At 39.7% G+C, this 18,113-nt stretch overlaps 1 protein-coding gene across 10 annotated transcripts in view; it reads left to right on the top strand.

Moving 5' to 3' along the window:
- Positions 1–18,113, top strand: part of SOX6 (SRY-box transcription factor 6) — a 435,786-nt gene that overhangs the window by 159,996 nt on the left and 257,677 nt on the right. For all 10 annotated transcript variants that reach the window (XM_079966105.1, XM_079966106.1, XM_079966103.1 and 7 more), the window contains one exon: positions 8,593–8,830. In XM_079966105.1, the coding sequence (XP_079822231.1) occupies positions 8,597–8,830 (234 nt within the window). In that variant the 5' untranslated portion in view covers positions 8,593–8,596. The remainder of the gene's footprint in view (positions 1–8,592; positions 8,831–18,113) is intronic.

The raw sequence follows: 18,113 nt of genomic DNA, 5'->3' as shown, positions 1-18,113 counted from the left end.
TTTTTATTATACCTGTTTTATAATATACTCTCACTTACCTAGAAGTGAGACCCATTGAATTTAATGGGACTTCTGAGTAGACATAGCTATGGGTTGTAGCCTTACATGAGTTTACTGAAAAACAGCCAAATGCTGAGATACCAGAAGTAAACAACAAACAAAATTACAGAATTTCTTGTGCAAACTGCTGAACCAAACATCATTGTCATAGTTTTCTGTTTGGGAATTACGTGTCAGGATACAAATCCCGCTGTATAGACAGCCACTCTTGTACGGTCTCGTCCCTGTCATGTATGCCCCTTGTAATTGGATACCATGTGTTATAATTTAAGGAAGTAACTATTTGTTATTAAATGTCAGGTGGATTAGAGCATTACTTCAGCAATTCATTATGTTTCTGAATTTATGGCTAGATAATATATTTTGGCAGAGTCAGGGTTCCAAATAATCTGGCACAAAGATTAAGATTTCCATTTTCTCATTCTAATTAAGCCATGCTTCCTGGAAATGGGTACTCTTCTAGGGCACAGATGTAGCAAATAATTTCTATGTCTGATTTGTGGAGCTGCTTCCAGAGCAAAATAAATGACTGCTGATTCGCTGAAACAAGTGAAGCTACACCCGTCTGGATCTATTCATGGAACAGAAGTGACGGAGTACATAACAGACAGTGCCATTAAATTCACAGGTGCACAAAACATTTTTTAACAACTCCATAAGATCACCTTACCTTGCAAGTAGAAAAATAACACAACATGGAGAAGGTTGGGAAAAATGTTCCTTCTAATTCACTAATTTCCTTATTACATTTTTTTTCTTTTTTGGTAGGGGGTAGCATTAAAATCCACAATCTTTCACTGCAGATTGAAGTGGTATAGTTCACTCTTGAGTCTTAGGAACATTAGCATCTGCATTTTTATATTACCTGGTTCAGTGTGAGTCTGAATCCGTTAAATCAGTGGTAGCCAACATGGTGCCCTCCAGATGTTTAGGACATCAGCTCCAGGCTCCATTGCTAGCAGTCAGGTATGTTGGGAGTTGTAGGTTGTGTTCAAACAGGACTTCATTCTCTTTTCCTGGCATTTCCTTCCCTGACAATTTCTTCATATTGTGTGATCTTTCACACAACGTAAAACCCACTTCTGGAAATCTAGGAAATCTAGTGGAAGTTTAGTGCTCATTTCCATGTCAATGGTTTCTAGGAAAAAAACAACAACAATCCCATTAACTTGGGAAATCATGGGAGTTTTGTATTGTACATTCACATGGCAAAATTTGTAGCAGTGCCCCATCATACGGTTCTTTCCCATCATTTAAAATTTAGCACAGCATAGCAGTATGTTGATGAAAAAGTCATGGTTCCATAATGCAACAGTGTGAAAAATAACTTCAGAAAATGATACTGAAGTGCTGGCATTACAACTAATAAAACTAAGCAATAAGCCCCACACCTGAATGCAGCTGTAGTCCAAAATATTTGGAGGGTACTACTTGGCTGTCCCTGCATTAGATGGATGGGGGCATAGATGCTAATTGAAGGATTGAGGCCTTTTCTGTAAGATCAGACCCAAAGAGACTCAGGAACCAGAACTCTTAACCAGGTCCAGCTGCAACATGCTGCAGATACCAGTGGTTAGGTGTTAATGTTGAATAGCTTAGTAAGGAAACCTGATTCAACAGTGGAGGTAGGTGATTTTAGAGTTCTGTACTTTGCAGAGAGAAATTTATGGTTTGAAACCAGGCCTAGGAGCAGGAATGGAAATCAAAGCAGTAGTGCAGAGAGCAAGAACAGATATCTGGCTGAAAGAAGGTGACAGTCCAGACCAGGTTGTTAATTGAAGAAATGTGAGGTTTGTAGCAGGTCATCCATGATAAGCGGACAAGCCATCATTGCTGGCTCTAACAGTAATAATATTTACTGGGTTTGAAGAAATGTCCTGGACTAATACTAAATTGTTCCTTGGGTAAGGATGCTAGATGGAGGCCCCCCAAAACCTGATTTCAATATCACGTTCCTACAGCCTACAGTATTTTGTATTGCTTTGCAGTTCAGCCTTTCCACATGAGGGATAATAGATGGCTTCCAATAAGAGGAGTGCTATTAGTATCACGACACAATTATTTTGTCAGAACACTTTTACTGACATTGTGAATTTTGTTTCTGTTTGTCCATTCATTGGATAACGTATTACAGGTATTTCCCCCATATGTTGTGGGAATTCCAAATGCCATGTAGGAATTCTGAAAGTGCGCTTTGGATTATTTGAAAAACACACTGGATGAAAAGTTTCTATAAGCTCAGGCTTCTCACAAAAGGGACAGGAATAAAGATTACTTTTGCAAAGTCTTGTCTTTACCTGGGTCAGCAGCTTTTACCAGACAAGCAAACCATTATACATGTGAAAAGAACTTTCACATGTATAATGGTTTGCTTTCACATGTATAATGGATGAATTTTGTATGTGCAGAATTGACACTAGGTAGAGAACCTCTGTGCAAGAGTCACAGGTTATCTGCTTGCAGAATTTACCAAATTACATACATACATATCTTCCTGCCTTCCTTCCTTCCTCCTATGTATGTACGTTTGTATGTATGTATGTATGTACGTATGTATATATGTATATATATATGTATCTATCTTGTGGGGACCCTTCACATCGCAGCATGGCATGGTGTCATACAGTTTATTACAGCAATGCTTTTGTACCTCCCTCCAATGTCCCCTCAATGTCATACAATGTATCCCCCCTGCCAGTCACTTAATGCAGTGGCTGTAATTTCCTCTTATTCCTCTACTGCACAGTATTATAAACAGATTTTTAAAAACGAGCATCAGACAAATTGGATGCCTCTCCTTTTACGACTGTACCACTGTAGACACTTGTTTCTAGGAAAGTGGAATTGGATCCATTTGATTGCATTTAAATTTTTCATGCTTCAGCAGTTTGTCTGGGAGCACAGTAAAGAAAAACCCCACAAGTGAGAAGAGTTTAGAATAATAGAACTTGATTTTGTGTATTATAGCAGCACCATTTGCGCCGCTTTAGTTAGGGTTGTGTCAGCACTTCCATTATAAATCCCTGTTTTCAGGGGTTATAAGTGGCGAGGGATTCTTTTCTAAAAAAATAATTTTTTTGGAAAAAACAACTTCTAGAAAAGAACTGATTTCACTGTCATTATAAATTTGTTACGCACAAAAATAATATTAGGTAAACGAAAAAGTGGCACAATGTCAAACCACTTTTAGAATAAGGGTGATTTGCATTTTTATTTTTTTAAATAGTACTGAGGATGCCAGAAAATACCTTAGGATCATGTTGATCTGGGTTGGGGAACTCTTGCCCTTCCAGATGTTGCTGGACTTACAGCTCCCCTCACTGCCAGCTAAGATGACTGTTAGTGAAGCATGATGGGAAATCTACTGCCACCACATCTGGAGGACCACAGATTTCGCCCAGATGTAGATGGTCATAAACTTGTTTTTACAAACTTTAGTAAGTTCTTCAAGATCACAGTTGTGCTCCCCTTACTGGCCCTGTTCTCTAGAATGGAACTTCATTATTCCACATGGTTCTGTGATTCTTTTTCAACAGCCCCCCCCCAAAAAAAAGAGGTTTGAAGGGGAAGACCACAGTGGGAAGAAATAGGCTTCTTCTCCCTTCCCTCTTGTACCATACTCCTGCTGAAAATCACTCTCCCAAAGCTGGCTTGATCTCACTGGGTAAAACAATAAAATATTTTAAAAACACTGATAAGAATTGGGAGAGGCAGGGGGCCCATGGGAGGAGCCAAAAAGGTGTGTCTGTGTGAGGGCACCACATTGCCCATGGGTTTTAAGAGGGAACCCCAAGCTCAAAATATGAAATACCTCATGGCATGCTGCAACATCAATAGCATTAAGCTTGACACAAATGCCCACGACTTTGTCCTCAAAGTGGCTTGCAAAGTAGTCACAGCAGGTATTCCAGGGCTCCAAACCACCCTCGCCTCCAACAGCATACCTCCTTCTGTTCATGATTTGTCATGATCGAGGCATCCCGTCTTCTACCCCCGTTATTTCCACCTGGGACATGCTGGGTTTTTTTTAAAAAAAAACAACAAACACACCACCCAGACTGCCTATTCTGTAGCTCAGCGGTGGGGTACGTTTGGCCCATGGTCCTAATTCAACTTGATAGGTCTGCCTATTTGGCACATCATGCTATTTGGCACCTGCCCTACATCTGACATCTGGTACGAGGCAGGTAAAGACATGGCTGTGCCAAAATGGGTTTTGCGGGCACAAATAAGCAGCCGAAAGATGGCACCTGCAAAGCCTTGCAAATTTGGCTTTGCAACCTCTTAAAGTCGGCCGATCATCACATTTGGCAGTGGCTTGCAAAGCACTTTTAATGGGGCTTCACAAGTACAGTTGGCTAATCATCAGGTCTTATGGCCCACTGTGGACCAGGATTCACAAAACTCAACAATCAGCTGATTTGTCAGCACTTTGCGGTCTGTACATTTGCATCTTTTTTTTAAGTCACCAGATATCATTTTGGCATCAGCTGATTGACAGGTGGGCAGGTCTACCTGCTGGATCCACTTCCTTACTCCCTTCCCTTCTCTAATTGGTATATTTCTTATCCGTATAGGGACAAAGTGCAGCAGCTGGAGTGCAAATAGCATAAGTTTGTACAGTACCCATAGCTCTATTTAGTGCTCAGGCAGTTTCAAAAGTGCAGCTAAAGAGCATATTTCAGGAGTATTTGATGTGGTGTTTTTATTTTTTTATTACAATAAATATAGCAGTGTCTATAAGACAGGCGCTATAGGCATTATAAAATGCAAACAGACTTTTGTTTCTTCTGCATAACTAGCACCTAGGCCAATTTAACTACAGTGGTACCTCTGGTTACGTACTTAATTTGTTCTGGAGGTCCGTTCTTAACTTGAAGCTGTTCTTAACCTGAAGCACCACTTTAGCTAATGGGGCCTCCTGCTGTCACCGTGCCGCTGGAGCACAATTTCTTTTTCTCATCCTGAAGCAAAGTTCTTAACCCGAGGTAATATTTCTGGGTTAGCGGAGTCTGTAACCTGAAGCATATGTAACCCGAGGTACCACTGTATTTATTGCAACACTGACTCAGTATTTCAGGCATGGGAAACCCTTTTTAAAAATACCTGAGAGTCGCATTCCATTCTGTGCAACCTTCTGGAAGCCTTCCTGCCATCTGAGGCAGTTGCTTCAAGTGACATCATGGGTGGACCATCACTTCTTGGTAGATGATGCTCAGATTCGAATCCTCTGTTCTGATACATGCAGTATTGTCAGTGACAAAAATAGGAATAGCTTATGAAGTTTCAGGATCTGGTGCTGTCTTATCCTGCAGATTATGTGTCTGTGTGTAGATAGATAAACAGACAAAAAGCTGGGCATATAAGTGTTTCTGCACAGATATACTAGATTTGTAGCAAAACTTTGCAATTATGATAAAAAACATTTTCATGTTGTTTAACATTTATTTTTAAGTATCCTGAGTAGATATATTGTTTAAGGTGTATTTATCTGTGCATTGAATAGTTATTTACTAATGCGTCCTTATCAACATTGACATATGTATGTATAAATAAACAAATATGAAATGGAAAGAAAAGATGTTTCCACTGTAATTGCACTGTTAACTCAGTAGCTTTCAGAACGGTCACTTGAGGAATTACCCAAATCCTGTTTATGAAACGGAGGTGAAGTCTTTCCAGATTAATTATATTCAGCATGTAATTTCTAAACTTCACTCTGAATTTTGATTTTCAATTAACATTCCCAATTTGAAGATAATTTTCTATTTAATGTAATTGCAGGAAATAATTTATTGGCTGATTAAGACCAAGAGCCCAGCCTTCCTTAAGAAAACACCCCCTAACAAACCAGCCTTTAAAAGCCATCTCATAGCTTTGGACAGATTTAACCTATTTTCACAGCTGCACAGTTGCATTTAATTAGGATTGTGCACTGTTATTCATTGGTGCAGTTTGTAGTTGGAATTATTCTTAAGAGACATTTTCATTTCTGGGTTTGTGTCATGATTAATTTAAACTGAAAAAAGCAGCCAGAGCTTATTCCTTCTGGAAGAAGTCAGCCCTGTTTGTAATTGGAAGATGCCTGCGAATGCTCAAGTGAATAGAATCGTCTTCTAAGAACTGTTTTAAATGCACCATTGCCTTAAAACCACTGGAGATTTATTCACAATTGTACTGTGCTGGTAATCAGAATAGCGTACATTTAGCTTTCATGTTTAAAATAAGGTGGTATGTCTTGCACACTGATGCCAAATATTTGTCCTGACTTATCCCTTTCTAATGTCAGGATCCTGCGACTGCAACACTAATGTAATGGTTAAAATATCCTGCAGTAGTTAGAATTTGAAACTGGAGAATATTTTTTTTTGTCCTGACTGTTTGAAATAAACTTCAAGGATTCAGCTATTTTGTTAGTTTAGTGTAGTACATACAGTGATAACATCAAGATAATTCTGGTCATTGACAGTACTTTGGTTTGCACTCACAGTCTAAAGGTCAGCATTAAAATTATTTGTAAGGTTTGTGGTTGTTATGATTATTATTGCATAACAGGTATCACTGTTTTGATATATTTCAGATTTATGTCTAACAGCCTGTAATACTTCTATTTTAAAATGTATATAATTAGATTATCTGAACCAATAATAATTTTGTTCACTGTAGGATACTAAATCTGATTCTTCTCATTAATTGTGAGAAATTTAGCATTAGCTGTTAAATCCTATGTGAAACTTGGCCTGTTACATTAAAAACTACTGTTTAAATTGGAATTAACTTAATTATTTTTCTTTACACTTGATATTTCCTTCACTGTAATATTCATGAAAGCATGTGTCAGATCTGTAAATTTAACTGTTAGTCTCAGATTTCCATCCTCTTTAATCAGTAATTATTTGTCTATAGAAACAGTACTACTGAGTTAATGATTTGCTAATTTGAAAAATGCTCATGTGGTTTCCTCTGTTAACTGATTTGCGCATTTTTAAGGAAATGGTATGAAATCAATTATTATTAAAGAGTAATTAAGGTGGAAACCTCATTCTTGAGTTATTGATGCAGTTTTCGCAATAAAGATATTCTAAATTTTCTTAAGAATATCTTAAGTATATGTCCCCATTAATATACTTGAACTGTTAGTGTCTTCTTGTTTCTTCATCATTTTTTTTTAATTTTCTATTTTTATTGAAATAATTATTTTTGAACATTATCATGAGTCTGCTTCTGTGGAAAAGGCTTAAAAAGATAAGATCAAATATTCTTCTTAGAATAAAGCGGAGATTTTAAATGCATACCTTTCTTTCTCGTTGATCCAATACATTTGATTGTATTCCAAATTCTTCTCACCTTGTAGCAAAGGAACAATATGAAATAGAAAACTATTTTAGAAACAAGTAATGCAAACTTCAAGAGGTAGATCCTTTATTTATTTATTTATTATGCTCTACAAATATATCATAGGGCTTATTTGGAGCAGCATAGATAGTGGCTTATAGATTCTGTTTTGCAAGGGGATTACATTCCATAATCAAGTGATCAGTGGCTTTCTGTCTTAATTGTACAAATGCTGAAATAGGCAGTTCTCAAATGCTCACTTAAATTAAGAGAACATGCAGGAAAAACCTTTGGGTTGTGAGGAAAAACTGTGTATTTACATTAGGAGCCTTTATGGTATCAAGGGTAGGAGAAATCACATACCTCTGGTATTTCAATATGATTATTCTGGCTGCACCAACCGCTTCCTTCTCTGGGTTTAAGTCACAAAGGACTCACTTGTTTAAATCTGAAATTCACATGAAAGATTAGAACTTAATCCAGCTACCCCAAATTCTTATTTTTGCAGTAGTGTCTTGATGAGGGGTCAGCAACCTTTTTCAGCCATGGGCTGGTCCACCGTCCCTCAGACCTTGTGGGCGGCCGGACTATATTTTGAAAAAAATTAAAAATGAACGAATTCCTATGCCCCACAAATAACCCAGAGATGCATTTTAAATGAAAGCACACATTCTACTCATGTAAAAACATGCTGATTCCCGGACCGTCCGTGAGCCGGATTGAGAAGGCGATTGGACCGCATCCAGGCCCCCAGACCTTAGGTTGCCTACCCCTAGTCTTGATCAAGCCTTTGTTAAGGTGAGGGATGCTCCTTGATCCATCCTTGTCACTAGAGACCCAAGAGATGCCTAGGAGTGCATTTTGCCAGCATCAGCTGGTGTGCCACTACAAACACTAATTCTTTCCTTTGATATTGCTCCTGGGCTCTTGGCAAACCACACTTAGTTTAGGGATATGATGGTAAATTAGTTTTGGACGCGGTAGCAATAATAATAATAATAATAATAATAATAATTTTATTATTTATACCCTGCCCAACCCAGCCACTCTGGGTGGCTCCCAACAGAACACTAAAACCCTATGCAAGCAAAAGACCTCTCCCTATTTTGACTTTATTTTTTTCCTTTTGTTGTATTTGCAGCCTAGTCTTTAAATTTAATAGAATGCATCTGTGTGTTTCCTTTTCTTATCTTGTAGAAGAATGTCTTCCAAGCAGGCCACCTCTCCATTTGCAGCTGATGGAGAGGAAGCAACAACCCAGGACTTAGCATCACAGGAGCAGGAAGAAGGCAACAATGAAGAGCTTGTGGCTTCCCATCTGCCTCTACACACCCTATTGCACAACAAACCTCACTCCGAGGAGCTACCAACTCTAGTCACTACAATCCAACAAGACGCTGACTGGAACAGTGTTATCTCAACCCAGCATAGAATGGTATGTCCTAAATCTGTGACAACCTTTGGAGTGTTGCTTTAGGCAACTCTTCTTAATCATGATATTTTCAAACTGAAATGACACAGTGCGTAAGAGATCAATGTCAGTAAGCTAAGCAGTTCCTCTTATATGTATACAGGTCTTCTTGAATGAAGTCATGGGATTAGCTCACCGCCAAAAGGAAATTGCCCCTGTTTATCATCATTTTCTTTCCGTTTCCTAATTTAAGTCTTGGCATCATTCACCTTATCAATATTGTATTGTGTTTGTGGTCACGGCTATGAAGACTCTGTCAGTGATGGCTGAGCTGATACACTTGAATGTAATGCTAATTTCTTCAGGGAACTAAAGCACCTTCCACCAGCCTCCAGATGTTTGGACTACAGCTCCCATTGTCTTTGACTGTTGACCATTACTGACTGGGCAGGTAGAAGTTGTAGTCTAGCACCTGGAGGTTAGAAAAGGCTGTTCTAAAGTGTATTTGAGCTCATCAAAGCTAATTGCCTCTTTCGCAGTATGAGATCTTATTGCCATGATAAGAGTTCCACCCTGTTCACCATGCAGATAACGTCATGTCTAGTTTGGTTTCACAACTCAGAACACCATTACCCCTGCCACAGACCACAGATGTCTGACTCTAATGACTGATGTGTTGTTCTTTTAAGTTCATTGGTTTCAGACCTGCCAGTGGAGTCCTGCACTGCAGAGGTGGCTCTTGTCTCACCTACCTTCTTTCCAGGACCAATGATCAAACACCTTAAATAATGTAATTTTTACTTGGCAATGAAGAGGAGAGAATGGCAAAAGCCATGTTATCTCCTTCTCATCCCTCATACTTATAATTGGACTTTGGACAAAAGCACCCAGAGCTTAAATGGAGGGCATCTCTCTAGAGCAGCTTGGTTAACACAATGAAACTTGTATAAAACATATTGAGGGAACATTCTTTCAGGCTGCGTGTGACACATCAGTTTGTGGGAAATTATTTCTATCTCTTTGTTAACCTGCAAACTTCAGATACACCGCAGTAGATGTGCTGATAGTTGGATAAAATGTGTCCCCTCCCCATAATTGTGAGAGAACTCCTGATAGGATTCCCAGACCTGCTGTGTTCCCCCAAGGTACAAACTATCTACTCAGGCTGTGTGATGAGAGAAAAATGTGTCCCTGAAGCCAGGTGTTAGGAGCTTAAAAAATTAAATGTGATCAAACATATATCTTATACAGTAACTGAACCTTTTATGTTCTTTGAAAAGTGGAGAGAGGAATAGTAAAGAACTCAAAAGGAGATGGGATGGGGGGGGGGACGGTGTGGAACGGAATCTACATTTCAATATATTTGCAAATCTTCCTTCAGATTTACTTCTCTTTTTCTGGGGGAGGGGGTGGGTGGGACGCAACTTCATGTCAATACTTGCTGTTCCTTCAAGAAGCTGAAACAGCCACAAGTTACACTCCCATTATCAGATTTCTGAAACAGGTGCATGAACTTTGCTTGAGTGACTTAGCTTTCTGGTTTCACTTTTCTTGTTTCTGAAAAATACCCCAGCCTTCTTGGATAAAGTTCCTGAAAATCATTAGTAGTTAACCACATGTCCCCAAGGAGAGATCCAGTAGGCTGTACATAATTCTTCACCTAAGTGAGGACTGCCTGTGAGTGGTAGTAGTTGGTCCTAAGCAGAAACTGAATTCCTGAAGCTTACAGAGGAAAAAAAAAAATCATGTCGCTTGAAATTATAAATGTTGATCAGTCAGAAAAAGTGGCGATATCTGAACTAATGGGGAAATACAACAGCTTAGGGATTGCCTGCAGCATTTAATCTTCAATTGACAGGTGGGATCAAATACACCCTGACATAGGGTGGTGTGGGGGGAAATGCATAAAAAGCATTTGTGTTGGTCTTCCACAGTTCCAGGTATTCCTTAATCATGGTGAGGTGTGAATTGCCATGTAGTGTTTCAATGGCTCTCCTTGGAAATCTAATTGAAAATTTATGTTTTTATTCTTGCAGCTTTTGGGGTCAATTCTACTTCTCTTACAATGGCAGAAACAACTTTTAAAAACCATTCACACCAAATGCTAGATGGGTGTCAAAGTGACACTGAAAGGTGCTGTTTATCTTCATGTCTACCATACTTAGCCTAGAGCAAGGAGCACAGAGAATGAGAAAACAACACCTTGTCATTATGCATGTTATTAAGGGCCAGTAGTATCCAACAGGTTTACAAAACCCCTTTACAAATCTGAATTATAAGAACATTTTCCCCAGTTATAATCTTCCATGTCTGACAGCAAATTCGAATTTATTTATTTTTAATCATAGCTATCATTTTGTGCAAGACTTACAAATTTGGATTTTTGGGTCACTGCAACCCCAACTGCATTTGCAGATGTCTGCAAGCAACCTCAAAAACCTGTACATGTCCACTTTTTTTTGTTTACAGAAATATCTTTACAAAATGTCTTGTTCAGGGTTGCCAGACAGCCCCAGCAGCTCAAAACCTACCACAGACAGTGATTGAGAAACCAGCAACACATTTAAAGGTTTCTTTAATGTAAGCAACTGATAACATGGGAATTAGCTAAGAACAATCTCTCTCTGGTTGGCACATTGGGGGGGGGGCACTCTAAAAATTCTCCCAGAGTTGCTTGTCCACAGATCCAGAAGTGCTTTTAGGTGTGAAGAAGACCTAAATGATTTGTTGGGCAATGATTTTAAGAACTGTTCTGCTTTAATTGATTTGTTCTCTTCGTGCTGTTGTGTTATGATTATTTTGTAGTTTCATTTTGTAATTTGCATGTTCTTTGTAATTTAGATATAAATGGGATGTGGCTAACAATTATGAATAATAAATACAAACTGCAGAATCCATAGGTACTAAAGTCATGGACATGTAGTTATCAGTCATTCTCCAAAGTCAGATGCCTAAGCCCTAGGACTGAATACAGCAATAAAACCTCACCAGAAAGTGAAGTCCAGAACCTCAGAGTGGCCACCAATTAGTCCCTGCTTTCCAGAGGACCCAACTCCAGGAGGCCGTGGGTGCTTGGGCACCCACAATAATATAATTGTGGGGGCTGGGCACCCACAAATCAATGAGAAAAGCCGGCAGGCGGCAACAGTGCTGCTTCCAAAGAGAAGTTGTTCAGTTCCACCCTTTACCTCCAGCCAGCAAGGCAGCCTTTCTGGGTGGGTGCTCAGATGCAGAGGCAGAGGCATGTGCAGGAGTGTGCGTGTGACGTCACATGTCCACATTGCGGTAGTGGGCACCCCTGCCCTTCTCTTTCTCTGACAATCTGAATGAAGTGGCAGGTCCATAAGCTTAGCCATGGAAGATGCATGCATAGCATCTCACAGTGGAACTGCTGGGGATACACAGATCTTTTGTTGTTGAAGTCGCCACTGCATGCTTTCTGACATGTTAGGAGATGTTGCACTTCTGAGCAAATCACTCATGTGAAGAGTTACATATTGGGGCCAATTCATAACGTATGAATAGAGGTTTTAGAGTTTCTACCCTATGCAGCTGTGTGAGATTAAAAAAAGAAAGTGGAATATGGAAATGGGCCTGAAAAAATTACTATACAAGTCATTTCCAGCATTCTTTGTATGCAGCACTTCTGAGTTATAACAAGAGTAACATATACTATATTGAATTTTAATGTTATCATTTTTTATTTTTTATTTAAAAAAAAGACAACCACCACCAAACCCTACACATTGACTAGAAATGTTTTCAAACTTTCACTCCCTTTTGATATCAGGAATTGCTTTTCACTGAGTCCTTTGTGTGTTCTGAATGTCTGGAAGCCAAAATATTTTGTTTTAACTCCCACTCTATAGTATTTCCCAGCTGTGTACTTATATGGTGTAATAAAAGGATTTAACAAATGGGAAATAGCAGCTGCATTTGGAAATTCCTTTTGTGCTTGCTCTTCATTTGACAGATTCAGCAATGTGCAACAACTGCCATGTCAGACCTGGAGTGGCTTCCACTTCAAGTATCTCATCTCCATCCTGGTGGATTTTACAGTAGAGAAAATACAAAACAATTGAGTGGGGATGGAGGCTGATCCCATTGCACAGTTGCATATACTGGCAGTCTGTTTCTATCCTTTGACAGTGGGTGTTGATGCTTATTTTATTGGAAAATATGGAGCTGCATATATATGTAACAACACACCTTTCATTCTTAAAGAATTGTCAGGTTTTATTTATTTAAAAGATTTTGTGTCCCTCCTTTCATGCAGATGAAACAGTGCAGAGGTTTAAACCTTGCAAATCATGAGAGCTTGGAAGCAGTGTAAGAACTAGGCATATTTTGGGTATGGAAGGCAATTGACACATGAAAACAGCAAAAAAAAAAAAGGTTTAATAGTCAATAATACAGTAATTATTAACTTATAGTATTATGGCTGTTGCTCATAGAGTCAATGCGGTGATATGCTGTGGATATTGATGTATAAATGAAACAAACTGAATGATTGATGAAAGTGCAATACTATCTATTTAGCAGTGGTTGCTCTTATCCTCATTTCTTTAAAGTCCTTAGAGAATTTTTGGGGGCAAATAGACAGAAAGGGAAAACATCATAAGGGGGAGCATGAAATAAATGCAAACTTGCAAATTTGTAAAGAAGAGAGAATGAAGATTGGACTAGCTGGGAAAGATTGCTGAAGTGGATGTCTTATCAGCATACAGTGAGGGGGGGGGGAAAAGTATTTGATCCCCTGCTAAATTTGCCCATTTGCCCTCTGACAAAGAAATGACCAGTCCATAATATAATGGTAGGTTTATTGTAGCTGTGAGAGACAGAAGAAAAACAGGAAAACCCCCAGAAAGCCAGAAGACAAAAGTCAGAGATTGATGTGCATTATAATGAGTGAAATAAGTATTTGATCCCCTATCAACCAGCCAGATGTCAGGCTACCTGGTATCTTCACTGTATGTAACCAGCTGAGATTATAAGCACCTGCTGTAAGGGAGGGATCTTACCTGTAATCCCAGCTCATTACAGTACCTGTACAAAAGACACCTGTCAACAGAAGCAATCAATCCAGCAGATTCCAAAGTAGCCACCATGACCAAGACCAAAGAGCTGTCCAAGGATGTCAGGGACAAGAACAGGGGTTTTCCTGTTGTTATTCTGTCTCTCACAGCTACAATAAACCTACCATTAAAATTATGGACTGATCATTTCTTCATCAGAGGGCAAACGGGCAAATTTAGCAGGGGATCAAATACTTTCCCCCTCACTGTATGAGAAAGAAGGGGGCATTCTAGAGGCTGACAGCCATTTGAGGTCATTACCACTGTTCAGGGAACCTACTTGGGTCTACTTCTGCTAGATAGCATTTCTCAGGCTTCCAGGGCTAGTTCAACCTTGACATTTTAAATTAGCACCACAGGCCTGCACTTAATTTCTTGGATTGAAGCTCAGTTGGTTTTCATGAATTTTCCTTCAGATATCTGTGCTTACATTTGTCCTCTTAAGTGTAGGTGGCATTGTACAGTGGTACCTTGGGTTATGAACTTAATTTGTTCCAGAGGTCCTTTCTTAACCCGAAACCGTTCTTAACTTGATTCTTAACTTTCTAATGGTTAAGAAATTGCTGCCGCCGTGCAATTTCCATTCTCATCCCGGGGCAAAGTTCTCAACCCGAGGTACTACTTCCAGGTTAGCGGACTTTGTAACCTGAAGTGTTTGTAACCCAAAGCGTTTGTAATCTGAGATACCACTTATCCATGTTAAGTTAGTTGAAAGGAACGTTAATCATGGAATTAAATCAATGCTTCCTTCAGTGTTTGGGTTAGAAAAATAAATCCTATTCCATATACAGAGTTTACTGATTTAAAGATTCAATTACCGGATGTTCATCTTTAGATTTTGATATAGTTTGAATAATGCATTTCCTGCTAAACCAAATTATGTTGATTATCTGGCTAAATCTTCGTAGCGTGTGGTTACATGACATAGTTCTGTAGGGTAAAACTGGTGGGACAGCAGAAGTAATTCTATCTGCATAGAGGCATTGCACAAATGAGGCATGTGCCACTTCTCCTTCGCATTGTGTATAGATATTCCAGTAGCAGCGAAATGGCTAGTTATGTTGGATGTAGCAGATAAATTGCACAGATGACTTCTTATTCCAGAAGTTGTTGGCAATAGGATAGCCATGAGCCATTTTACATAAGTAACACTTGCCAAGTAGCATAAAGCAGGCCACAATTTGAATTCAGGCTTTAAAAGAACATTTAAGTACCCCAAGCAAAGATCTTGGCTGTTCTCTTGCCAAACCTGGGATCTGTAGCTGTACATTTCAAGCACATTTACAGCACCTTAACAGTCATGGCTTCCCTCAAAGAATCCTGGGTACTGTAGTTTAATCTTCACAGAACTACAATTTCCACACCCTTAACAAACAACATTTCCCAGGATTCTTTGGGGGGAAGCCATGTACTTTAAATGTATGGTGTGGATAATGAACAAGTCCCGCAGTGTAGATCTGCCCCTGGATAACTGACATACCTTGTCCTACCATTAGGCATAGTAAAGCAGCCAGCTCAGACATCATACATTCGATATCCTGAAAAGGCAGCAAATGGTTAGTTGTTTAATTTATTATTGTTATATTTTCCCTGCCAGGGAGTGAAAGAGAGGTCCTTATGGGACTTTCAGCATCATGTCCCAAGATAACTTGACTGGCCCTGGGTGCTGTACACCTTGATTTGGGGAAGGGGGCCAGGAGCAGCGTTTGCTGCTCTGTCTCAGGTAGCAAAATGTTTTGGGTTAGCCCTGATAACTTTCTGCCACAATGAATTGCAGTTTCAATAGACTAAGGCTGCAATTCCATACACAATTACGTGGGAACACATGCACAGGATTGTACTGTTGGGAATGAGGCCATGGGACTCAGTGGGACTAGCAAGTTAATTCACTGCATGAAACAACTGCAAACAACTACAGTTTGCATCACCACCAGAAATCAGGTGTTAGACAGAAATGCTTCCAGTGTGAGGATGTTGCATCTAGAAAGGGTTGGTATGTATGCCTCTTTAGAAATTAATTACAGGGAATGAAACTTCAGCTTTTGCCTGGATGTACTGAGCTGATGGACTGTGTGTCCTTTTCAGTGGTTCTGAACCTCTGTATTTGGAAGCTCTTTCCACCCCACCCCCTTTCCATTGCTGTATATTTACAATGTGTGTTTTGAAAGTAGCAGCATTTACATGCTCTAAATTGTTCAGTTTCTTTCCCCCTTTGGATGAGAAGGAATCAGGTATGCATGCTGATTAACACACTCCAGTCATTAACATGTGATTATGTGGGCTGCATATTGAGCACCTGCCAGAAGATAAAATCCAGTACTTTGCTACATCTGTGCAAGACTTTTTGCATTTCTTTTGTACTTTGACAGCTTGAGGGGGGGGGATGGGTTTTGTATCTTTGTTCAGCATAATGAAGCTGTGTATGTAAAATGTTTTCAGCGAGGCAGGAAAAGAAACCATGGACATTCGTTTCAGTTTTTGAGGTTACGAAAAATCCAATAGCAAGGACTTTCACTGCCCTGAAAGTGAGACATGAATCAACTAACATGCTGTATCACTGACATTCACACGCAAGTTACAACATTCCCGCCTGTTTATAAGGATTATCTTTTCTGGGATTTGGCCAGGGATATCCTGATTCATAACAGTTTTATGAGATACCTTTATGTCTCATAAATGTCCTCTTTTTATGTGACTCTTACACACGGTTCAGCAGTGTTTACCATACAGAAACACAAGGGCTATATTGCTTTCTCCCAACATTCCTCTGCAGGTGCTGCAATGCATGCATAGGAGAGCATGTTAAATGTGTGCAGTGAAGGATTTGTATGTATGGAAGTGGCTAAAATAATCCCTTTTTATTGTGGCTTCTACAATGGAATGCTAGTGGCATTTACAATGTGTAGTTTTGGTGTGTGAGCAAGGCTGCTCATTTTACTCTTAAGTTAAAAAGCCTTCATTTTATTCTCTTGCTCTATGTGTGGACAATATATGTATATTTAAAAAATATTCCTTTCCATGGGTACAGAGGGGGAGCTATCTGCTCCGTCACCTGGAGCGGTGCACATGCTGTGCACCCGGGGGCGGGGCTAGCCACCCGCAGGAGCAGGGTAAGCATCCCAGGGGGGCAGGGCAGCGTTGTCACTCCTCCTCAGTGATGACACCTGGGGGGGGGGACCGCACCCACCTCACCCTCTTCCCCCGCCAGTGCATGGGTAGAATGCTTTCTTTTGGAAGAAAGTTCCTGGAGGCATGTTTGGGTGGAATCTAAATGGTGCCTTTGTACTCACAGATAGGGTTTTGATCCAGAGAAGGTAGAGAGGAGATAAATTTGGTTAGTCCCTGCTTCTCCCTGCACATCCCCTATATTACCTTCCACCCTATTCTGGAGGGATCCCCAACTCTCTGAAGATGATTTTCACAGGGAATTGGGGCTTCAGGGGGTGGGGGAATGGAAGAAAATGCCCTCCCCTCCTCTTCCATTAGAGATGCCTCTGCTGGATTAAAAGCCCTTCTAAGAGTCCAAGGACACCAATAGGACTCCACCTTTTGAAATTATTTACGCAAAGTCCTTGGGCGTTCTGGTCATTTTGATACATGGGCTTCAAATATTTGAGTGATTAACTCTCTCAGTACTTCAGCAATATTTACTTGGCTATGTAACATTCCATGGAAATGTGTGCCCAGGATCTAATGGAAGAGAGCTGCTGGGTGGAGGAGGTTGTTTCATGGGACATGTTACCGACAGGGGAAGGGTTAAGCAGTCCTACCAAATGGCCATTGGACATGAATGCTTTGCAACACAAAACTTTGTCCTGGTTATTCCTTCTCTGTTTGTAAAACAGACTTGACTTAGAGATTCAGCTTTATAGGAAAGCTTTAAAAAAGAAATAAAAGTGGAAATACACACTGAAACTCTTCATTTATATTTTTTGTGGAACCAGGATAACTTGAAAACTTTATATTAACGTGATGACTATATAACATTTTTGGGTGTTTGTGTGTGTAAATATTTGCTTTCATTATATGTTAACTCCATTGAGATCCAAGTGCTAGCCTGCTGCCATATTTTGGAATAAAAACCATTCTGAATATCCAACGTTTCTTGGGTGTTTAGATGCTTGTGTCATATTAAATGCAAGGATTGATAAATATCTCTTCATAACTGAGGCCCCTCAACTGCATAGAAATGAGGACTCAAGCAACTCATTCATGTTAGTAATATTTATTTT

Source organism: Podarcis cretensis (genome assembly GCF_951804945.1).
Source record: "Podarcis cretensis genome assembly, chromosome: 1".
In the NCBI taxonomy this organism is placed as follows: domain Eukaryota; kingdom Metazoa; phylum Chordata; class Lepidosauria; order Squamata; family Lacertidae; genus Podarcis; species Podarcis cretensis.
This window is presented reverse-complemented; position numbering and strand designations above follow the sequence as displayed.